This window comes from Hyla sarda, chromosome 7 (genome assembly GCF_029499605.1).
Source record: "Hyla sarda isolate aHylSar1 chromosome 7, aHylSar1.hap1, whole genome shotgun sequence".
Taxonomy (NCBI): Eukaryota; Metazoa; Chordata; class Amphibia; order Anura; family Hylidae; genus Hyla; species Hyla sarda.
Window position 1 is genome coordinate 111,457,638 of NC_079195.1, and position 25,185 is coordinate 111,482,822.

The following is a 25,185-nucleotide window of genomic DNA, read 5'->3' on the forward strand; positions in this document are numbered from 1 at the left end:
TGTAGCCCTAGTGAAGGTTGCTGTAGGGATCTCCAGCTAGAATATTTCCAGATGTATATTCTGTAGTCTAAACCTAGCCATGAAATAACAATTATAGAACATTGTTTATAATTTTATAATGCTGTGTTGTACCATTCTTTTGTTGTTCGTATAAACAGACAACTGGGCATTACCATCACCCTTGTAGAAGGGGTGTTTCTACACAGTATGACATGATCAGCTCTAATTAGGGACTGTTAGGCTGGGTTCACACTATGTTTTGATGATATGATCATCGGATCTGACTGAGTGAAAACGGAGCGCTCCTGTATCCCATCTGGACCCGGCCCCGATGTCATTCATTTGAATGAGCTGACCGGAGACAGATAATAACTCTGGATTGGCTCTCACTTGCCCCGTTTCCGGTTTTGTGACCGGACCTAAAACTGCAATATAAGCCGACCGGAGTCACTATATTAGTCCAATCGGCTCATTCAAATGAATGAGATCGGGGCTGGGATACGGGAGCGCTCTGTTTTCACTCCCCCCTGCCCGATCCGGTCCCTGTATAGCCAAAACGTAGTTTCAACCCAGCCTTAGACTTTGAAGACATGCACCCCAATGGGTAACATCCAAGTAATAACAGAAGTGGCACAATACATAATTCTATGACAAGATCTTCCACAATTCTTATTGAAGAAATTCACAAGTATTTACTAAAATGGATATGTCAGATGAGCAGACAGGCTCTTTGTAATATATCATTTGTAATGTGGTAATTTTATTATAATTTTAATTATTTATTATAATTTTAATCCCGCGCATCAAATCTGCGTACGTGTGAACGTACCCTAATAGTGGAAGAAGGAGCTTTAAATATGTCATAAATGTACAGTATTTATTAACTATGTATTGAATTAGATTTTATTAATGGAAATGAATGTGTTATATTTTAAGATAAAGGCATTCCTGTTGAATACTCATATTAGTTGTCCATTGCTGCTCTGTTTTCGGCTTAGCTGTGGTCTTTACTGCATTGCAGAAATTGCTACCAACTAGCAACTGCCAGCAAATAAATCTGCCAGCGTATTGAATTACTGGATGAGACTAAAAAGGAGATTCCAGGTGGGCGAAAATGACATTGACAAGTAAAGGGAAAGCTTTGGATGCATTAAGAAAAGCCAAAATGTCCATTGGTGAAAGAATGAGTGAATGGGGACATGGACTTGACTACAGTTTCCATGTAAATCATGACCATAATGCAGATTTTATCTACCATACAAATGCATTGACATTTCCACACTTTCAAATCTTCCTATTTTCAGATTAACCTCCCTTAATTGTTGAGGCGATTAAATGTTGTATGAATTCCAAGACAGTGTGAAAGTATTTTAGATAACCCAGTATGTTAGATAAAAGAACTGAGTGTTTTAAAGGAGTGTTTTAAAGGAACAACTGTAGTTTATTGTTGTAAACTATATAATGCAGGGCATAAAATGGGGCGACTTATCAAAATCCGTGCAAAGGAAAAGTGGAGCATGTGCCTATAGCAACCAATGACATTGAATCTTTAAATTTAAAAAAGCCTCTGATTGTTTCATTGAGATGAATTTGGCAGAATTTTTTGAAAAAATTTGGTTCGGTCCGAATTTATTCGCAGCAAATCTGGCCTACAGATTAGGGATCGACCGATTATCGGTTTGGCCGATATTATCGGCCGATAATCACGATTTTGGGCATTATCGGTATCTGCAATTACCTTGACGATAATTTCCCGCACTGCCCCCACTGCACCGCGGCGGCCCCGACCCACCGCACCGCGTCGCACCGCCCCGCCCCGGCCCCGGGCCCCATTGCCTCCCCGGTTTTATAATTAGCTGTTCCCGGGGTCCACGCTACTTCCGGCTCCTGCTGCGTCCTGAGTTACGCTGTGCGCAATGACGAGTGACGTGACTCGACGTGACGTCACCGTCAGTGCGCACAGTGACAGCTCAGGAGGACGCCACCGGAGCCAGATGTAGAGTGGGCCCCGGGCCCCGGGAACCGGTAGTTATAAAACCGGGGATTGGGGAGGCAATGGGGCCGCGGTGGGGCGGTGGGGGCACGGAGCGGTGCGACGGTAGGGGGCACGGAGCGGTGCGGCGGTGGGGGGAGCGGTGGCGGTGATAGGACTCAGGACCCCCGGACAGGCAGGGGGAGAGAAGCGGGTGTCGGCGGCGGTCTATGGCAGCGCAAAAGCCACTGCAGTTCATTGATTGATTTAAAGCGCCCGCTTTAAATCAATGATCTGCAGCGGTGTCGTGAGGGGATAAATAGCCGATAACTTATACCGGAATATCGGTATAAGTTATCGGCTATCGACCATAACCTCCACCGATTATCAGTATCGGCCCTAAAAAAACGATATCGGTCGATCCCTACAACAGAGAGCCTAAAAAGGGGTGTAGAACAGTTTGCCTTGCTGTAACACGCATAGGGCATGTGCAGGGTTAGTGAAATAAGGGTGCATGCACACTACGTTTCTTAAGATATGGGACCGTATACGGCTGGGGAGAGGGGGCGGAGAGTCGGGGGCGGGGCAACCGCACGCTGCCGTATGCGGTCCCGTATCTAATGTATTTCAATGAGTGACCGGAGTGAAACGCTGCCTCCGGTTGGCTCCGTTTTGCCCCATATATGGTTTCCCGACCGGACCTAAAAACGCTATTGACTATGTTTGTAGGTCTGGTCGGGAAACCGTATACGGGGCAAAAACGGAGCCAACCGGAGTCAGCGTTTCACTCCGGTCACTCATTGAAATACATTAGATACAGGACCGCATATGGCAGCGTGCGGTTTCCCCGCCCCCGACTCTCTGCCCCCCTCTCCCCAGCCGTATACGGTCCCGTATCTTAAGAAACGTTGTGTGCATGCACCCTAATACTGCTATTCAGTAGGACATGCAGATTAGAGGCGTCACCATAGAATCACTGTCGCAGAGCGGCACAATGACAGAACCTGGAGGTGGCATCAGTATGAGGAGACCATATAGTGGCTGAATGACACAGCGTGGAGGTGGTGGCAGCATGAGGAGACCATATAGTGGCTGAATGACCCAGCCTGGAGGTGGCAACAGCCTGATGAGACACTAGAGCCTCACAATTGAAAAGATTAAAGATATTTTTTTACATTTAAATTGAAGATTTCAAATAGATCATCCTAAAAAGTTTTATTAAATGTGCCAGCAGCATGAGGAGACCACATGGCGTTACAGTTACACAGCCTGGAGTTGGCAAAAGCATGAGAAGACCATATAGTGGCTGAATGACACAGCCTGGAGTTGGCAGTAGCATGAGGAGACCATATAGTGGCTGAATGACACAGCCTGGAGGTGGCGGAAGCATGAGGAGACCATATAGTTGCAGAATGAGACAGCCTGGAGGTGGCAGCAGCATGAGAACATATGGTGGCAGAATGAGACAGCCTGGAGCTGACATCAGCATGAGGAGTACATATGGTGGCAGTATGAGACAGCCTGGAAGTGGCATCAGCAGCATCAGGAGTCCTGAAAGTGACATAGTGGTAGGGCTGGGCGATATGACCAAATATGTGTATCACGGTATTTTTCTAACTTACGGCGGTTCCGCGGTATATAACGGTATTTTCACCCCCACCCCAATCATGTGACCCGCACGCGGTGTTCGGCGACCCCCTCCCCCCCCCCCCAAATCATGTGACCCGCCAGCACTGTTCTGCTTCCCCCCAATTAGTGATCAGCCCAGCAGGGTACTACTCACAGATGTCACCTTGAAGCACTGCCCTCCTCCTCTTTGTTGGGGGCATGCTGGGAGTTGTAGTTTTGCAACAGCTGGAGGTCCGCAGGTTGGAGACCTACGGCCACATGCTGGGGACTGGAATGTCGGACAGCCGTCAGCCTATCAACGGCCGTAGCGATGTCCCGCCCCGGCCAATGATAGGCTGAGCGCACTGTCATGTAAGAAGCCGGCCAGAGCTTAAAGTTTATTTTCTGTATCTTTTGCAGCCCGGGCATAGGGATACAGCGTACAGCTGTGGTCCCCAACCTGCTGACCTCCAGCTGTTGCAAAACTACAACTCCCAGCATGCCCGGACAGCTGTTGGCTGTCCGGGCATGCAGGGAGTTGTCGTTTTGCAACAACTGGAGGTCCGCAGGTTGGAGACCACTGGCGTACAGAGAGTTCCATCGCCGGCGGCCCCCAACAAAGAGGAGGAGGGTAGTGCTTGAAGGTGACATCTGTGAGTAGTACCCCGCTGGGCTAATCATTAATTTGGGGGGGGGCAGAACAGCACTGGCGGGTAACATAGGATTAGTTCCCCGATGTGGGGACAGCGCTGCGCTGGGCTGATGATACATTCCCGAGGGGGAGGGGCCCAACCGGTATTGCGGTATGGGGGAAAATTAATATCGTGCAGCCCAAAAGATTCGGTATTCGGTATGAACCGGTATACCGCCCAGCCCTACATAGTGGCGCGGTGGGTGGCAATACCAGTACCTGGGGACAAAGGTGGGTGATAAAAGGAGAACTTGGCATCAGGCGGGTGGCAGGATCAGAATAGTAGCTGCGGCAGGTAGACAGAAGAAAACGGTCTCTTTTGTAAAAGTGTTAGTGTGCACAAGTAGGTATTGAGGATATGCATTATGTAAAACTTACCTTTTAATAATATTCTTAGGATAAAATATATGTACACAAATTTTTTTTGAAAAAAAAAAAAGGCAACAAAAGGAAACGTGTGCGAAAAACACAATGTATTGATGTGATGCAAAGACCTCTAAAAGGTGGAAGGGAACAACGTATGGTTCATTGCAACTGGTGGGGGTAAAAACTTCCCCTGTAAGGCTCTACTCTCGCATTATTAATTCCCTTCTTGGCAAGTGTTACTCGCCCTAAAAAGAGCAGCCCCACACAGAAAACTCTCCATATTTCCACCTAAAAATCCTGTGAAATGGCTGTGTTTGTTAGTGGAGATAGGGAGAGGTTCCTGTTTGAGGCCGCCCTTTAGGACGAGTAACACTTGCCAAAAAGGGAATTAATAAAGCGAAAGTTTTTACCCCCACCAGTTACAATGGACCATACGTTGTTCCCTTTCATCTTTTTGAGGTCTTTGCATCACATCAATACTTGGTGGTGTAGGTGGCACATGGTGTTTTTTGCACACCTTTCCTTTTGTTTGATTTAAAAAAAAAATAATTAATTGGGTACATATATTTTATCCTAATAAAAGTTAAGTTTTAGCTAATGCATATCCTCAATACCTGTGGTCTGATGCCCAGGAATGTCTGTAAATGGGGATCAGCACCTTAAGGGTGCGTTCCCACCTGGCGTATACGCAGCGCAAAATTTGCGGCAGCGGGAAATACGCTGCGTATTGCTCGCTCACTATACACACAGGGCTTTCCAGTGGCAGCCCTATGCTTGTAGTGAGTTTTAGAGGCGGGGCCGTGTGCCGACATGATTGTGACCAGCAGCTCCGCCTCCAAAACTCACTACACATATAGGGCTGCTGCCTGAAAACCTTGTGTGTGTATAGTGAGCGAGGAATATACAGGGTATTTCCCTCTACTGCCACAAATTTTGCGCAGTGTGAAATATGCTGCGTATACACCAGGTGGGAACGCACCCTAAATATGTTTAGCACTATCCATATTTGTGAAGTGTTGGTGTGTCACCATGGTCAACCTACTCTGATGCATCAGGCATTGGTGGGTGGAAATCCTGGCTGATCCATGCCTGATTCATCTTCACAAAGGTCAGTCTCTCCACATTTTTCATGGACAGACGAGTTCTCTTTGGGGTTACTATGGCCCCTGCCGCACTAAACACTCGCTCTGATGGCACACTACTGGCCAGGCAAACTCTTCTAGTTGCGGCCACAAATCAAGTTTGGCTGCCCAGAAGTCCAGTGGATTTTCAAGGTGTGTTGGCATGGGCATGTCAAGGTATGCCACCACCTGCTGGTTCAGGTCCTGCTCCAGGTGTACTTGCTGCTGATGACTTGCTTCTCTATTCGGGTGAAGAAAGCTACTCATCAGCGACTGTAGACTCATGCTGCTGCTGATGGAGCTGGTACTGCTCCTGCCACCCCACCCCTCCTCAGCAGCCATGGCAGTGGAAGGTGAGCGCAGAGAGCCCCCCGAATCAGACCTGCGAGAGGATGGACGATGGCGAAGATGGGCATCAGCTAACTGACTACATAGAATGTCTCTGTAGTAGGCCAGTTTGTCCTCCCTCTCAGTTGGTGTAAAAAAGGCCCCCATTTTGTGCCGGTAGCTTGGGTCCAATAAGGTGGAGAACCAGAAGTCATCCCACTGCTGAATGGTGACAATTCGGCTGTCACTACGCAAGCAAGTGAGCATGCATCGTGCCATTTGTGCAAGTGACTCGGAGGGACTCCCCTCCTCCATCTCCACTGCATACTGCCACGGTGTGTCTAGGTCCTCTTTCTCGCCGTTCTTATAACCCTCTAGCTCCTCTAGCTGCTCCTGCTCCTCCTTTCCTGCCAGATGACTAGAAAAACCGCCCATCTCGCAAAACCTAAACTGTGCTCCACTGTGTCCCTCCTCCTCCTCCAGTTCAGCCCATACAGGGTTCATGTGGCCATGAGATAGAAACATAGAATGTGTCGGTAGAGGAGAACCATTTGGCCCATCTAGTCTGCCCAATAATCTGAATCCTATCAATAGTCCCTGGCCCTATCTTATATGAAGGATAGCCTTATTCTTATCCCATGCATGTTTAAACTCCTTCACTGTGTTTGCAGCCACCACTTCTGCAGGAAGGCTATTCCATGCATCCACTACTCTCTCAGTAAAGTAATACTTCCTGCTATTACTTTTAAACCTTTGCCCCTCTAATTTAAAACTATGTCCTCTTGTGGTAGTTTTTCTTCTTTTAAATATGCTCTCCTCCTTTACCGTGTTGATTCCCTTTTATGTATTTAACCCCTTAAGGACCGGAGGTTTTTCCGTTTTTGCATTTTCGTTTTTTGCTCCTTGCCTTTAAAAAATCATAACTCTTTCAAATTTACACCTAAAAATCCATATGATGGCTTATTTTTTGCGCCACCAATTCTACTTTGTAATGACATTAGTCATTTTGCCCAACAATCTATGGTGAAGCGGGAAAAAAAATCATTGTGCGACAAAATTGAAAAAAAAACGCTGTTTTGTAACTTTTGGGGGCTTCCGTTTCTACGTAGTACATTTTTCGGTAAAAATGACACCTGATATGTATTCTGTAGGTCCATACGATTAAAATGATACCCTACTTATATAGGTTTGATTTTGTCGGACTTCTGGAAAAAATCATAACTACATGCAGGAAAATTAATACGTTTAAAATTGTCATCTTCTGACCCCTATAACTTTTTTATTTTTCCGTGTATGGGGCGGTATGAGCGCTCATTTTTTGCGCCGTGATCTGAAGTTTTTAACGGTACCATTTTTGCATTGATAGGACTTATTGATCACTTTTTATTCATTTTTAAATGATATAAAAAGTGACCAAAAATGCACTATTTTGGACTTTGGAATTTTTTTGCGCGCACGCCATTGACCGAGCGGTTTAATTAATGATATATTTTTATAATTCGGACATTTCCGCACGCGGTGATACCACATATGTTTATTTTTATTTTTATTTACACTGTGTTTTTTTTTTTATTGGAAAAGGGGGGTGATTCAAACTTTTAATAGGGGAGGAGTTAAATGATGTTTATTCACTTTTTTTTTTCACTTTTTTTTTGCAGTGTTATAGGTCCCATAGGGACCTATAACACTGCACACACTGATCTTCTATGTTGATCACTGGTTTCTCATAAGAAACCAGTGATCAACGATTCTGCCGGATGACTGCTCATGCCTGGATCTCAGGCACTGAGCAGTCATTCGGCGATCGGACAGCGAGGAGGCAGGTAGGGGCCCTCCCGCTGTCCTGTCAGCTGTTCGGGATGCCGCGATTAGCCGCGGCTATCCCGAACAGCCCGACTGAGCTAGCCGGGAACTTTCACTTTCACTTTTAGCCGCGCGGCTCAGCTTTGAGCGCGCGGCTAAAGGGTTAATAGCGCGCGGCGCCGCGATCGGCGCTGCGCGCTATTAGAGGCGGGTCCCGGCTTCACTATGACGCCGGGCCCGCCATGATATGACGCGGGGTTACTGTGTAACCCCGCGTTATATCAGAAGAGCAGGACCAAGGACGTACCGGTACGTCCTTGGTCCTTAAGGGGTTAAAAGTCTCCATCATATCCCCTCTGTCTCTTCTTTCTTCCAAGCTATACATGTTAAGGTCCTTTAACCTTTCCTGGTAAGTTTTATCCTGCAATCCATGTACTAGTTTAGTAGCTGTTCTCTGAACTCTCTCTAGAGTATCTATATCCTTTTGGAGATGTGGCCTCCAGTACTGCACACATAATTCCAAGTGAGGCCTCACCAGTGTTCTGTTCAGCGGCATGAGCACAGCTCTCTTTCTACTGCTTATACCACTTACTATACATCCAAGCATTCTGATAGCATTTCCTGCTGCTCTATTACATTGTCTTCCTGCCTATAGGAAGTCTTCTGAAATAATTACTCCTAAATCCCTTTCCTCAGATACTGAGGTCAGGACTGTGTCAAATATATTCAATATTCTGCCCGAGGGTTTTTACGCCCCAAGTGCATTATCTTGAACTTATTTACATTAAATTTCAGTTCTTACCATTCTTCTATTTTTCCTAAATCCTTTTCCATTTGATGTATCCCTCCAGTAACATCAATCATGTGTCATCAGCAAAAAGACATACCTTACCATCGAGACCTTTTGCAATATCACTAATGAAGATGTTAACCAAAATTGGTCCCAGTACAGATCCCTGAGGTACTCCACTGGTAACAAGACCTTGCTCTGAGTATACTCCATTGACTACAACCCTTTGTTATCTGTCACTCAGCCACTGCCTAATCCACTCAACAATATGGGAGTCCAAACTCAATAACTGCAGTTTATTAATAAGTCTTCAATGTGGGACAGTGTCAAAAGCCATACTAAAATCTAGATATGCGATGTCTACTGCCCCTCTGCCATCTATTATTTTAGTCACCCAGTCAAAAAATAATCGATAAGATTTGTTTAACATGATCTCCCTGAAGTAAACCCATGTTGTTTTTCATCTTGCAATCGATGGGATTTTAGATATTCCGCAATCCTATCCTTAAGTAGGGTTTCCATTAATTTCCCCACTATTGATGTCAGACTTACTGGCCTATAGTTGCTTGATTTCTCCCTTTCTTGTGAATCTTCCGGGACGACTCCTGTTACCAGTGATTCGTTAGATAAATCTGTTAACAGTACTGCTAGCTCACCACTAAGCTCTTTTAATAATTTTGTGTGTATCCCATCAGGCCCCTGTGACTTATTTGTCTTCACTTTAGAGAGCAAACATAGAACCTTTCCTTCTTTTTCTTCTGTAAAAACTGAACAGAAATATTCATTGAGGCTGTCAGCTAGTCCTTTATTCTCTTTTACATACCTTCCTTCCTTTGTTTTTAATTTAGTTATGCCTTGTTTTAATTTTCTTTTTTCATTTATATATCTGAAGAATGTCTTATCCCCTTTTTCACAAACTGAGCTAGTTTTTCTTCTGCCTGCGCTTTAGAAGTTATGACTTGCTTGGCCTCTTTCTGCCTAGTCTTGCAGATTTCCCTATCTTCATTGCTCTGGATCGTTTTATAATAATTAAATGCTAGCTTTTTGTTTCTATGATTTTGGCCACTTCTGCTGTGTAGGCGCCACATCTCCCTTGCCCTGACCAGCCATAGTTTCCAACACGTGTTGAAGTAAATGAAACAGTGGAATGACATCGTGCATCCCGTAATCCTGACTGACTAATAAGGTGGCTTCCTCTAAGGGCCTGAGCAAACGGCAGGTGTCACGTATGAGCTTCCACTGGTTGACATTGAAGTTACACAGGAGAGTCCCCCTATTCGCTTGGATCATCAAGAAATCGGTGATGACTTTTCTCTGTTCGTACAGTCAGTCCAACATATGAGGGTGGAATTCCAATGTGTGGAAACGTCGCATATCAGACTATGTTGGGGGATACCGTTCTGACGCTGCAGCTCAAGGAGGGTGTGCTTTGCAGTGTACAAGTGGCTGAAGTGCATGCAAAGTGTCCTTCCCATTGTTAGGAAGTCTTGCAGATGGCGGGGAACACTTTAGGAACCACTTGACAATCAGATTGAACACGTGTGCAATGCAGGGCGCATGGCTCAGGCTTCCTTGTCGCAGCGCAGAAAAGATGTTCTTCCCGTTGTCGGTCACCATGGTTCCCATTTCCAGTTTTCGTGGAGGAAGCCATGTTTCGATTTCTTGATAAATGACTTTTAGCAGTTCCTCCCCTGTGTGACTCCGTTCGCCAAGGCAAACCATGGGAAGAACAGTGTGACACCGCCGTGCCCTGCACACATGGTATGCTGGAGGGGCACTGAGACTTGTCCATGCATTGGAGGCTGAGAATGTGATGGAGGGTGAGGAGGCGGAGTCTCGCACTGTCACAGGACCAACTGCCTAAGAGCGTGAAGGCGGAAGCAGCGTGACCTGTACAAGTTGCTGTTGTGGCTGTGCAGGAACCAAATTTACCCAGTGGGCCTTAAAAGACATTTATTGTCCTGACTGTAGTTACAGCTCCACATGTCGGCGCTGCCGTGCGCTTTGGTACACACAGACAGGCTCAAGGACTGGCCCACCTTCTGTTCCACAAAATTGTGCAGGGCTGGTACTGACTTCTTCGCAAAGAAATGACTGCTTGGAACTCTTCCCCTTGGTTCAGCACAAGCCATCAGTTCTCTGAAAGGTGCAGAGTCCACCACTTGAAAAGGGAGGGGCTGCAGCACCAGCAACTTGGACAGGAGCACATTCAGCTTCTGCTCTGTTGGATCAGTGGGTGCATACTGTTGTCTCTTGGACATGGCTTCACTGATGGATTGCTGGCGGAATAACTGTCTTGAAGTAGGAGGACCAGGAGCATCTGGAGAGAAGATGGGTATGACACACAGCTCCCTTCGGCTGAGGTGGTGGAGCCTTGGCTGGCTAATTACAGGGAGCGGCATGCCACTAATGATGCAGCAGGCTGGACCACCACATCGGCGCCACGGTTCTCCCAGGCCGCTTTATGGTGACTCTGCATATGTTGACACAGAGCCAACATTGGGACTCTGGCAACGCTTCATCTTCTGCCGACACATCTTGAATGTGGCCAGGTTAACATCCTCCGGAAAATTGCCACCAGCAGTCCGCACTGATTGACTGCTACTGCCGCCGACTCCAGGAAACACTGTTCCACTACCTCCTGGGAAGGTAGGCTCCCACGAAGCAGGTGGTCTACCCCGGGCACGTTTGGCTCCAGACTTTACACTTCTTCCACCATGCTTACTGCCAACCATGCTACCACCTTTCTGGTTCAGCTGCGGCCTAATGGGCAACCTGCAACCCTCTTCTCCTGATGCTGATGAAGCCCCTTCTGCACCCGGCTCCCAAGTGCGATCAGCTTCATCAACATTGAGTTGTCTGCACGTCACTGATGTCGTCCTCCTCAGGTTCCTCAACAGTGTCTGCTTCAGGAGCCTCAACGCTTGTATCACCACCTCCCACGCCACTCTCCTCGCCACTACTTGCCTGCCTAGCGGAGGAAGCGCCGGATGTCTCCTCCACTTCTTGGCTGGGCATTAGCTGCTGACTGTCCTCTAGATCGTCCTCACTAAATAGTGGAGCTGAACCCACAGAATAAGATACTTCTGTGGGTGAGGGCACACCATAGGACAGAGGCAATGCCTGGACAGGGACTGCTCCCGGGCCATGCCAACTGATGGTTGTGTCTGAGGAGCCCACCGACTGTTGACTGGGGGTGTCAGATGTCACTTGTGATGAAGTGGATTACCATGTTAACCAATCGATGACGGCAGATGAGTTGCTTGTCGAGACACGACCGCTAGCTTATACCGGGAGCTCAGGCCTCTTGCTGCGACTCCTGCTGCCACTCGCCCCTAGTCTGCTGCGACCTCTGCCTGATGAATTTAGGCCTCTGCCACTCCTCTGTGCACGCCCTGGCACTTCTCTGCCTGACATACTTAGTGCGTATATGAGGGGAGTACAATATGCTCCACTAAGCTTAAAACAGTATTTGTCTACAACACAAGCAGGTGTGTACTTTTGGCGAGCCTTTCACAGTAACTAGGCCCTTGAGACTTTAACAGGAACAAAATGGTACACGACTTGGTACACAGATGTACGCACAGATAACGCTTAATAGAGGACAATACGCTTTTAGTATTCTGCTCACCCTAACTGGCTAGCTACTATTAGCTGTTCAGTTGTTGTACGGTGTGTACACAGTCGCTGTCTACTACACTCAGAATCGCTCTTTCTCTCACAATCTCACTCCCTTCCCTATCAGTGCTTCTAGACTGGATTTGGGCTTGAGGTGAATCGCTGTTGTAATAAAGCTTTTCTGTGGAACACACTGCTCTCTGTCCCTCTCTGCAATTGAACGCTGATGTAACTGGGAGGTGAATCACTGCTGTAAAAATGCTTTTCTGTGCAACATACGCTGCGGTCTGTCCCTCTCTCTGTAATAGAAAGCTGATGTGACTCGCCGCAAGATGGCTTCTGATTATATAGGGCTGTGACATCACATTAGTGATTGGTGATAGGCTGCATGCAGCATGTTATTCAGGGTCATCCCGCTGACCCTTGTTCCCGCCTTCCCAGGATTCCTTGCCCCATGTCCTCAGATGTGGATAGGCCATTTTAGATGCCTGGAGCCTGGACCGCACTAAATGGAGCTTAATGAAGTGATTCGCGGCAATATTAGCATTGTTTACTAATCAAATTTTTCCTGAAATTCGTAACTAATTCGGATTCGGCAGATTCAATTTAGCTCATCCCTATTGGTTGATATGGGGAACTGCTTTAATTTTCCACAAGTTCTAAAAAATCTCCCAAAAAGTCTACACATTCTTGTAAAAAATGCCAGGTTCTTCTGATATTAAAGAATGAAACAAAGAAAAATAACTTTCAGAACTACTACCTTTAATGTGAAACAAACTGAAATCTTTGAAACATAATAAAAATACACTATAACCTGGTTTCTAAGTGTGCACACCCTTAAAGGGGTACTACTTCCTAGACATCTTGGCCCCTATACAAAGGTGCTGGGGACCCCCCCCCACAATCTCTCCTGCAGCCCCCAGAGTCATCACTGCATGGAGCTAAGTTTGCTCCGTGCATGATGACATCACTGCTGTGTGCTACTGTTGCTGCAGAGAGGGGCTGGGATTTGCATAAAGTGCTGGAGCCGGCTGTATGATCTTGTTAAGGTTGGCTGCTGGTTAGACCTTAAAATGTGAGTGACTGCCGCTGTTTACTGCTGAGTGTTGACACAAGAAAGAAACACCAGATAAAATGTTGGTATATATTTCCTTCTCAGCATACTGGCTAAGGAGCTGTCCCAAGGAGTTCTGTTTATTAAATGGAAGTACATTGGTTTTTACAGTTGACAGAAAAGTTATCACAAAAAAATCATCATGTTATATTTTGATTGGTTATTTGAGTATTGCATCTGTGTATATTAGCATATTAAAAATGTATTTATTTCTTAACCATAGGTCACTTATGTTGCCATCTCCCTATTCTACCAGAAAATTCTGGATGTGCACAGTCTATCTTTCTTCATATGTTTTTTCTCTAACTTCCAACTTCTTCTTTATCCTGCTTCTTTTGGCCTCGTCACAAGGTCTTCATCTTCGTCACAAGCAAATAGCAAGCTGATATGTCTCATAAGGAAAATGTTTTTCTGCAGCATATTAGCATATATATTTTATATAAAAGTAATCTAAATCATAATGGTCATCCTTATCAGTCTCAGGCAGCAGGATCGTATGAAATCTCTAATAACAACCTGCACGTGTAGGGGATGATGCAGAATCCTTAGCACTTCAGATGCCCCATGTTTTAGCTCTGGATCCCAACCAGCGAGTGCCGCATCAGATCCTGGCTCACAATCCTGTGCTATAAGAGGCTTGTAGTGTAGAGGCTGCAGGTCTTTGCAGGTGTTTACAGTTGGAGCAATACCTGGGCACTGGAATGTACACAATGTGAGCTAAGTACCACCAGAACTTTTACACTACAAATCATTTTTAGTACCTGGCAGTACCGAGCTCATGTTGTATACATTCCAGTGCACAGCTGTTGCTCTTAATCTACACACCTAGGGGGACGTGCATCCTCTACACTTACAAGCCTCTTATAGCATGGGATTTTGAGCTGGGATCTGATGCTGCACTTGCTTGTCTTTTGGGGAGGTGACACAACATGAGGGATCTGAAGAACAAAGGATTCTGCGAGTTATTCTACCCCATCATCCCCTATACTAGCAGGATGGAATGAGAGATCTCATACCATCCTCCTGCCTGAGATAACACAGACTGCTCCAGCACACCTTGCAAATCACAGCCTCTCACTGGAGCATCAGCACACAGTAGTATAATGAAGGGTATGTCCATTTGACAGATTCACTGAGATTCAGATGAGATACAAAAACCTTCACATTTCAGAATGTTTGTGTCGAATTAATAAAATAAAAACACCTCAGGCATTATGAAAAAAAAAAACCATAATGTCTAGTGAGACCACAATTCTTCTTTAACACAGAAGAGACTGACCTCCTGTCTACACATGCCTGTAATTTTTTTGGTTGTCAGACTGGTGCTCACCATCTACAGTAATAAAATGCATGGACATATTCTAGGCTGGTTTAAAACAGAAGATACTGCAGGGATACTGGGGTGAGAGTGCTTCTTTAAAGGGGTACTCTGCCCCTAGACATCTTATATATATTATAAGATGTTTGATCGCGGGGGTCCCACCGCTGGGGACTCCCGCCATCTTCCTGCAGCACCCGACGTTCATATAGAACATCAGGTGTTGCTTCGGTGCCCCTCATGACGTCACACCATCAATGCAAGTCTATTGGAGGGGGCATGGCGTGACATCACGAGCCTCCGGTGCCACAGTCATCCGGCACGGAGCAAAGCTCGCTCCATGCACCGGATGACTGGTGTGCCGCATAGGTGATTGCGGTGATTCTCAGTGATTTCCCTTCAGTTTTGTCTTCAGAAAGTAAAATGAATGCTCAATCGGATTCAGGTCAGGTGATTGACAGTGTAGTTCATTATATAGTGTCTCTACCTGTGTGTGACCGTTTTCTCCCAATTCGTATGTGATTTTCACCCCAATATTTATTTTTAACAGCGTAAAAAATGACTGTTGTCCCAGGTTGCAATGTGGCCGAGACCTGACTCATAAGTCAGCTTATGACATAGAGCCTGTCTGCTTCAATGGTTGGAGCAATCGCTTGGTGGGAGAGAGATCAATCTGCAACTAATGCAACAGCTGTAGGCACCCTAATTCAAATCCACAGGTCTTTTGAATGGATGCGGCGCATTTATGTTGCAATGGGTGGGGTGGCTGATGTGTGGGAGGGAAGAAAGTGGAATTTGGGGATTTGTTGTCAAAAAAAGAAAAGTCAAACAGGAAATACCATTTCACAAAAAGCTAGCCACAGTGTTATGGTAATCTGACAGCATAGCCATTTAGCCCCAAGACAAGCGCAGATCCTTCCTAAGCATGTCCATTACTGCCGGCCAGGTACGTACTAAAATAACCTTATGGTGGAGAACTCCTTTAAACTTAGAAGATAGGAGTGACTTTAAACTTCTCTTAGGGTGTCAAGCTGTCTCTGCTAGATTGCAAAACCTGCTTCATACATTTACAACGGTGCAGGCTTAGAGACCAGGATCTTTACAGATTAAAACACATTTGACCCTGGGGTTTTTTGTAGTTATTATTTTCAAATCAAAGTTTCTCAGCTGTTTATCCTGGTATCATTAATAGTTAAATTATACTAATAAACATGTATTCATTTGGGTGAAAGGTTGTATGGCACAGGACTCCTCTTTTAAAGTTTTTGTTTTCTCCTTTTTAATAGGATGTTTCGTCTTCGCTTCTTGCCAGCAGTGGCAGGACTGGCAACTGTGTCCCGTCGGTACCATGGAGTAGCTAATCCAATGCGAAGCAGAAGGAGGATTATGCTTGCAGCGTTTGTCGGAGCAACTGCAGTGTCTGCTAGTGCCGGATTACTTTTGAAGAGGTGAGTGGATGCATATTTAGTTCATCCTTGTACCTGAGTGTTTCTTCATCTCCATCTAAGATCCTCAGTTAGATTGTAGAATTGTTTTCATGAGCCATTATATTAGAAAAAAATTGTTGGCAGACTTGAAAATTTAACCACTTAAAGACCCAGCCAATTTTCACCTGTAGGACCCAGCCATTTTTTGGACATCTGACCAATGTCACTTTAAGCATGAATAACTCTGGGATGCTTTCACTTTTCATTCTGGTTCCGAGATTTTTTTTTTTCGTGACATATTCTACTTTATGTTAGTGGTAAATTTTTGTCAATGCTTGCATCATTTCTTGGTGAAAAATACCAAAATTTGATCAAAAAATAGAAAAATTATCATTTTTTTTAATTTTGAAGCTCTCTGCTTATAAAAAAAAATTAATATTTCAAATAAATTATATATTAATTCACATATACAATATGTCTACCTTCCTGAAGGGGGGACTACCTACTTAATGGTTTCTATTAATAAATACCTTATTTAAATACCATTTTGGTTTTTACATTATTTTATGTACCAGGACAATTGGTCGGTCATGAGGGACAAGTAGATTGTGCTCTTTTATACCTTGGACAATACTTTTTTTTTTTTTCCACACCCCTGTTCTTCGTAATGAACCACCCTGTATTACAAGCATAATGTAAGTACTGCATTTCACAAGGTTACAGCAAATATAGAGAAATGTGTATAATTAGGACATATAGGAAACCAGTAAAGCTTTTATAATAATTCTACACCTAACTACGGTAACCACCCTTGCAAAGACAGTTTATCTCTGCTTCCTTTTGTTGATTTTGTTCCAATACTGAACATTTCCCTTCTTAGCTATGGTATATACTATATTACTATATCATTTAAACTAGAAATCTTTCTTGAATTGCATACCATATGTATGAAACTGGAGCCTTTTCTTTACAGATTTGACAATCAGGTCTACATATTGAGCTATTACCTATGAATCAGTGTCTATTTAAATTCTCTTTCTTAAGCTTTTTTCAGAGATTTTTGATAGTCTTATTTATTAATGGGCTTAAATCCATAGCATTGCCATTATACTTAATGCTGGCTTTTGTTAATTATTCATCAGCGCCTCTGACACTAGGACCATCAAGCAGATCTATTAAATCTATTGTAGCCATCTGGCTAGTGAATTACTTAGGTTCAATAGTTTAATTAAATTTTTAGAGCCAGGAACATTTACTGCTCTGGTCCGTAGGAGGTCCGCAAGGCAACAATGGCCCTCATTTACTATTGCAAACCCGACATGTTTTGTCGGGTTGTGCACCAGATTCAGTTGCATTGCGCCAGAAATTCTGTCTGCGCCAGATTTTGTGCCAGAAGTGAAAAAACCCAGACTAACTCTCCCTCCATTCTGCTGAAAAAACCCGAAAAAGGAGCGTGGCCGCCGGGAAAAGGGGACATGGTCTCCGAAAAGGGGCTTATTCCCGACTTTCGCAAAAACCCAACATATTTACTAAGGTTTCCATATAAAATGTGGTGGATTTGAGCTATTTGTGGGATTGCTGATATGCACAAGGATGCTCATCCATGCACAAAAGCTACACGGGCAAGGTATAGGACTAGTCATTGTACAGCAAGCAGTGCTTGGCAATGTTCTAAAGGCCCATAGAGAATGAAAGGAGCAATGACTGTACATGCGCGGCTACAATTTTACTGCGTTTTGGGGATCAGCGGGGGTCCCAGTAGTCAGACCTCCACAAGTCTGCAAGTTATTCCCTATCCTGTGGATAGCTTGCAGTTCAATAACTCTTTAATGTCTGTTTCACAGTTTGTTTTTTAGGCAATGAAAAAAATAAGGTCTGACTGACCGAGGGCAGTGAAGAGGATAATGTTAGTTTCACTGGTGGTCTAATGCAGTGAAGGGGGTAATGCCAGCATCTAGAGACATTTTCTCTGGTTATCTACTAGAGAACAGCACTGTAAGCTGCAGTATTAACAGAAGACCAAATCTGGGATTTTAACAGTGTTGTGAACAGGGCCTTTTACTTGAATTGTGTGAACAGGGCCTTTTACTTGAATTGTGTGAACAGGGTCCAAAAAGGCATTAAATGGGCATTGTGAGGCACATATATCTGTGCACATTTGCCATGTATTGCTCCTCTATTAATGTCTTAAGTGCCCATTTTTGCCCAATTGCTACTCCCTGCCACTTTGTTTCTTATCTGTTTAGTTTATCTTTGTTGTCCATTTGCCATTTAATGCCCATTTAGCACCACTCTGTCACAGACAATAAAGAGGCAATACATGGCTAATGGACACTACTATAAGTATAACAATACTAAAGGGAACTATGTGGGCAAATAAGGGGACGGATTCTGTGACATTCTTTGCTGTCATTTAAGGCACCACGCACAATAAATGGCAAACACCGATCAGCTACACACATCTGGATGTTCTGACTTCTGACCAACCGGTTTATTTTATTAGTGGTTCCAAATTCCTGAATGGGCAACATATTGGTATCTTCAGACCATTAAAGGAAATCTGTCATCAGTGTCACCGGCACTAACCTGTCAGTACATGCAGGTAGTGCAGGTGACACTGATGATAACGGCACTTACCTTGTCCCGTCCCGTTCCGTGCTTTCGTTCTCCGGCAATCCTCTTTGGTGTCTTCAGCTTCGGGCCCGGCTTGGAGCATGGGCGGAGCTTGGTGACATCACTGCTGCTGTTCTCTGCTCAGTCCCGCTGAAGTGGTGACGTCACTAATCTCCGTCGATGCTCCAAGCCAGGCCCAAATCTGAAGATACCGAAGAGGATTGACAGAGAACCACAGCACGGAACGGAACAAGGTAGGTACCGTTGTCATCAGTGTCACCTGCACTACCTGTCTGTACCAGGTTAGTGCAGGTGACAGATTTCCTTTAAATATTCCAAGTCTAATGACTTCAATGGCCCAAGATCAATACATATCATGACTTGTAAGGATTTACATGTTTTTATATATTTTAGCATTTATGTTTATATTCACATAAAAAAGACAGTTAATTAGCAATTGCATGTAAAGAATCAAAGTGATTAGAAATGGAGTAATTTTTTGGTTGTATTTTACACTTCCATTAATAAAGGTCACACTTCAAAGCATTTCTACTGGTGTCAGTCAGTGGCACTGGTGTGTGGGTGTGAATTATGTATCAATTACTCTATGGCACCTCTGCAGATATATAATTTCCAAAGATTTCCGTACTTCAGCAGTATTCATCTAAATTAGCTGGCCCTGAATGCAGTCTAAAATGATATCTATACAGCCGGAATCCGTTTGCCCTATAATGAGTAACATTTGCATAGCAGTTGAAGCAATCTTCTTAGCACCAGATACCAAATATCAGATTAAAAATTTAGAAATATGAGGTTAACAGAGGTAATATAAAGTAGGAAATGAATACGGAAAACTCATTTAGATGGAAAGTAATTCTACAGATGCCACAAAGTAGGCAAGCACTCTATAGAGCGGCATTTAAGCAAATTAAAATGATTTGTCTGACTTAGTCTGAAATCTGCACATCTACTGGAGCTATAGAAGACTGACCTAACTCCTGCATCAGAAACTGCAGGTAATACTTGTTAAAGGGTTTTGGTGTTGAAACGAGTTGTCTCAACAAAATATAAAGGGTTCACGTGCCATGTATCCAGCCATATTTTAATGCATTTTACACTAATTTTACACTTTGTCTCTGTGTCTGTCAGAGGTATACATTGGTGGTCTCCAAGACGTATACATTTATACAGCATGACTTCTACCTGTGACGGCCACCACTTAGTGCCATCTGTTATACATAAGGTCCCAGCACAAAATATCTCCATCAGCAACATACTAGTTGCATAGTACAACAAAAAAATACCACCTAGTAGCACTATATACCATTGTGCAGCAGCAGCACCAAATAACTTTCCAGCAGTGCTGAACAAATATCACAGCGCAGCACAATATACTGTACCTCCCACCAGTGCTAAACAAATACCACAGTTTGGAACAAAGCAAAATGTGGCAGAGAAGAGAAGGCATGGTATGGAGAAGAATTGGCAACGTTAATAAGTATTTTATATAATTTTAGAGGCATTTTTTTTGTTTTTATTTTACACTTTTGAAGTCCCCAATCATTAGATTGCATTCACTCACTGTTTGCAGCTAAGCAGCCAGACTGCATCAGTGAGTCGGTGGCAGGAGACAGGTAAAAGGACCCTCCTCTGCCATTTTAGCTTATAGTACCCCTGCAATCATGTCACAAGGGTCCTAGAAGCTCCACTGAGCTAACCGACAACTTTTACCTTCGGTTTAGGCATAACTGGCATTGATTGCGTCTAAAGGATTAATGACGGGCAGTGGTGGGATGGCCACTGACTGTCATTGGCAGTGAGTCTCTGGCTACTGATACTAACAGACAGTCACTGCTCTGAAGCAAGCACAGCTCCTGCTGTGCTGCTGCGTTAAGTTGCTTAATGCTTTAGGGTGTACAAGTATGCCTTTGTGCGTTCAGGCCCAGGGGACAAGGGTGTATCTGTACGTCCTGCATCCTTAAGTGTTAAAATAAAAGGCTCAATTTTAAGTATGCGACACAGAGCTTCCTGCTTCATCTCTATAGCAACCATCTCCAGCATTACACCCATTTTTCTTTACTTTCTATAAGTGGTTTTATGGGAAGCATCTTGCCTGAGCTGCTTCTCTGAGCTCTGAACGCCGATATAAAGATTTTACATTACAGCATTCTCCTGTCTGATAGTACTCCTCTGTGCTCTCTCCTGTCTGATAGTACTCCTCTGTGCTCTCTCCTGTCTGATAGTACTCCTCTGTGCTCTCTCCTGTCTGATAGGACTCCTCTGTGCTCTCTCCTGTCTGATAGAACTCCTTTGTGCTCTCTCCAGTCTGATAGGACTCCTCCGTGCTCTCTCCAGTCTGATAGGACTCCTTTGTGCTCTCTCCTGTCTGATAGGACTCCTTTTTGCTCTCGCCTGTCTGATAGGACTCCTTTTTGCTCTCTCCTGTCTGATAGGACTCCTTTGTGCTCTCTCCTGTCTGATAGGACTCCTTTTTGCTCTCTCCAGTCTGACAGGACTCCTTTGTGCTCTCTCCTGTCCTATTAGACACAGATGAGTTCTGGCCCACCCTCACTTACTGGGTTTTGTCCATGCCTGTGCTTCAGCTTGAACAAAGCCATGTTTTTTTTTAAAGCTTTTTTTTTTTTTTTTTATATTAAAAGGAAATACAATTTTCTTATGAAGTATATTAGAAAAGTAATTTTTTTCCCAAGATGTACATCATTTAAAAAGTTTTTGAATCTGACAGTGCCCATTTAGTTAATTAATTAAAAAACCTGTTTGTGTGAACACAAGCTAAGGGCTGCACAATAATTTTAGAGATCAGTGCTCACAGAGATCAACTCTCATAATCCTCCCACATCATGTGTAAGCAAGACTAAATAAAGCAATGTATATAGAGGTAAAATCACATAGTTATTCCCAGTTATCCAATAGAACTGGTACATATATAATCTGCTCTTTTTCCATATGCTGGATGTGGAAATGAAGCAGGGAAGGAAAAAAATAGATTGTTGGCCTATCCACAATAGAGACAAAACTCAGAATGTGACTGTATGTACAAAGCCCCTGAAATTCCAGGTTGGGAATGTATCTCTATATCTTTTCACCTTGTAGTTATTTTAAATTGCCCATCCTAAGAGGAAATTGTTCGAAGCAGTCACTTACAAAGCCACTGTACCGTGCTGCCTCTGAATAGAATTTTTTAAAATCAACTGGTGCCACAAATTTATCAGCTGCTGTATGCTCCAGAGGAAGTTGTATTTCTTTCTGGAATTCTTTTCAGTCTGACATAGTGCTCTCTACTGACACCCCTGTCCATGTCAGGAACTGTCCAGAGTACAAGCAAATCCCCATAGCAAACCTCTTCTTCTCTGGACAGTTCCTGACATGGACTGAGGTGTCAGCAGAGAGCACTGTGGTCAGACAGAAAATACATTCTGAAAGAAAATAACTTCCTGTGGAGCATACAGCGGCTGATAAGTACTGGAAGGATTAAGATTGTTAAATAGAAGTATTTACAAATCTATTGAACTTTGTGGCACCACTTGATATTGAAAAATGTTTTCCACCGGAGTACCTCTTTAAGATTCCACCGCGATATGTTTGTAACACAGAATGCCACTCTACTGTCAGCTGTAGCCAGTCACTCCTGCCAGCTCTTCTCCATTCTCCAAGTCACTTAACCTTTCATGCTTCTGTTACCATGTGATTGTTTCCAGCGTATTTCATTCTCCTGATTTTAACTGAAATTGTTCTGCAATGTGTTAAGTTAAAGCCCAAGTGCCCTCCAGAAGAATAGGATCCTGCTGTAAATTGAGGTATTACTAATATGATAACCAGCATTATTATGACACCAATGTCTCTTAGGATGGGTCAAAATGCAGAATGAAGTTGTGATTGTTGTTTAGCATAAATTCACACTTGTTCATTATGTGGGTTTAAAAAAAAAAAAAAAATGTATGTTTTCCCCATAGACACTGCAAATTTTGTGTGGTATTGCATCTTTGCTCTATTCCTTTAAATAGGAGTTAGATGCACAGCCTGGGGAAGACTGGCACGGTTTCTAGAGAAAAAAAATTAGAGAATTATTTTTAATCCCACACAATCTGTTTAAAGATTGTTCCACCGAATGCCAATTTAGCTAAATTTGTAAACCATGGAGATAGGCTATACACTGCAAATCTACTGCCTGACTTGTGCCGCTCCAGAGACAAAACTAAAACAAGACAAAGGGTGGGAAGGCCTCTATCTGTAAGCACAGGCTGTCCCACACCATTAGCATATGTTCATTGAAATTAATAACACGCCTCATTCATTAAATACTGTATTTAAATTGCCTTAGTACTCAAGAATTAGAAACAGCAGGTATTTATATTTAAGTGGAATAGTTGTAGACTTTAATATAAATTATTAATTTATATAGCCTAGAGTTTATATTTAATTAAAAAGTCTAAACCCTGTCATCTTGCAAGTATTCACTCAAAGCATACCTGTACTCACCTCAGTGAGTAAATATTGAGTTAAGGAGTGATTGGGTATCAGGAAAGGAGCCTGATAAGAGTAGAAGGAGTCTTTTTTTTTTTTACCTGAAAGGGGAAATTATACATATATAATTCACATAAACTATTGATATATGTACATGTTTTTTGAAAACACATTGCCTGTTTAATATGCTTAATCTAATGGTTGCTAGTAGGGATGTCCCGATACAATTTTTTTAATGACAGAGTACGAGTACCGATACCTTTTTATTTTTTTTTAAGTACTCGCCGATACCAATTACCAATACTTTTTTCAATGTCATTTGACAGTTTTTTATTTATTTATTTATTTTTTTTATGGGAAAAATGGTTGTGTTTTTTTTTCCAGTTTTTAACCCCTTAAGGACTCAGCCCATTTTGGCCTTAAGGACTCAGACAATTTAATTTTAACGTTTTCTTTTTTTCCTCCTCGCCTTCTAAAAATCATAACTCTTTTATATTTTCATCCACAGACTAGTATGAGGGCTTGTTTTTTGCGCGACCAGTTGTCCTTTGTAATGACATCACTCATTATATCATAAAATGTATGGCGCAACCAAAAAACACTATTTTTGTGGGGAAATTAAAACGAAAAACGCAATTTTGCTAATTTTGGAAGGTTTCGTTTTCACGTCGTACAATTTATGGTAAAAATGACATGTGTTCGTTCTTCTGAGGGTCAATACGATTAAAATGATACCCATTATGACATACTTTTATATTATTGTTGCGCTTAAAAAAAATCACAAACTTTTTAACCAAATTAGTACGTTTATAATCCCTTTATTTTGATGATCTCTAACTTTTTTATTTTTCCGTATAAGCGGCGGGTTGGGGGCTAATTTTTTGCGCCATGATCTGTACTTTTTTTTGATACCACATTTGCATATAAAAAACTTTTAATAAATTTTTTTAAATAAAATGTAATAAAAAAGTAGGAATTTTGGACTTTTTTTTTTTTCGTTCACGCCGTTCACCGTATGGGATCATTAACATTTTATTTTAATAGTTCAGACATTTACGCACGCGGCGATACCAAATATGTCTATAAAAAAATATTTTTTACGCTTTTTGGGGGTAAAATAGGAAAAAACGGACTTTTTTTTTTACTTTTACTTTTACATTTTTTTACATTTTTTTTTTACACTTGAATAGTCCCCATAGGGGACTATTCATAGCAATACCATGATTGCTAGTACTGATCTGTTCTATGTATAGGACATAGAACAGATCAGTGTTATCGGACCTCCGTGCGGCGTTATGAATGATCGGATCCCCGCAGCAGCGCTGCGGGCGATCCGATCATTCATTCAAATTGCGCACTGCCGCAGATGCCGGGATCTGTATTGATCCCGGCACCTGAGGGGTTAATGGCGGACGCCCGCGAGATCGCAGGCGTCGGCCATTGCCGGCGGGTCCCTGGCTGCGATCAGCAGCCGGGATCAGCCGCGCATGACACGGGCATCACTCCGATGCCCGCGGTTATGCACAGGACGTAAATGTACGTCCTGGTGCGTTAAGTACCACCTCACCAGGACGTATATTTACGTCCTGCGTCCTTAAGGGGTTAATTACATTTATATAAAAAAAGATTTTATTTTATTTAAAGGGGGGGGGGGATTCAAACTTTTATTAGGAAAGGGTTTAATTCACTTATTTAATATATATTTTTTTACACATTTTCTTCACTTTTTTTTGTCCCCATAGGGCACTATTACATGCAATCTGTAGATATGCAATAGCATAGCATTGATCAGTGTTATCGACGCTCCTTTACTACTGCCTGCCATGGATAGCCGAAGTAAAGGAGTGATGATTGGATGACACGGAGCACGGTAAGGGACTTCTGGCTGTCCTCTCAGCTGATCAAGACACTGCGATTTCAACGTGGTGATCC

The 25,185-nt window shown here is 43.4% G+C and overlaps 1 protein-coding gene across 2 annotated transcripts in view; it reads left to right on the forward strand.

The window, feature by feature from the left end:
• MICU1 (mitochondrial calcium uptake 1) overlaps positions 1–25,185 on the forward strand; it is a 276,130-nt gene that overhangs the window by 38,843 nt on the left and 212,102 nt on the right. The window contains exons 1-2 of one of the 2 annotated variants that reach the window (XM_056530456.1): positions 1,032–1,104; positions 16,015–16,176. In XM_056530456.1, coding sequence (XP_056386431.1) covers positions 16,016–16,176 — 161 coding nt within the window. In that variant the 5' untranslated portion in view covers positions 1,032–1,104; position 16,015. Of the gene's footprint in view, positions 1–1,031; positions 1,105–16,014; positions 16,177–25,185 lie in introns of those variants that run through there. The other variant, XM_056530455.1, reaches the window with a different exon arrangement.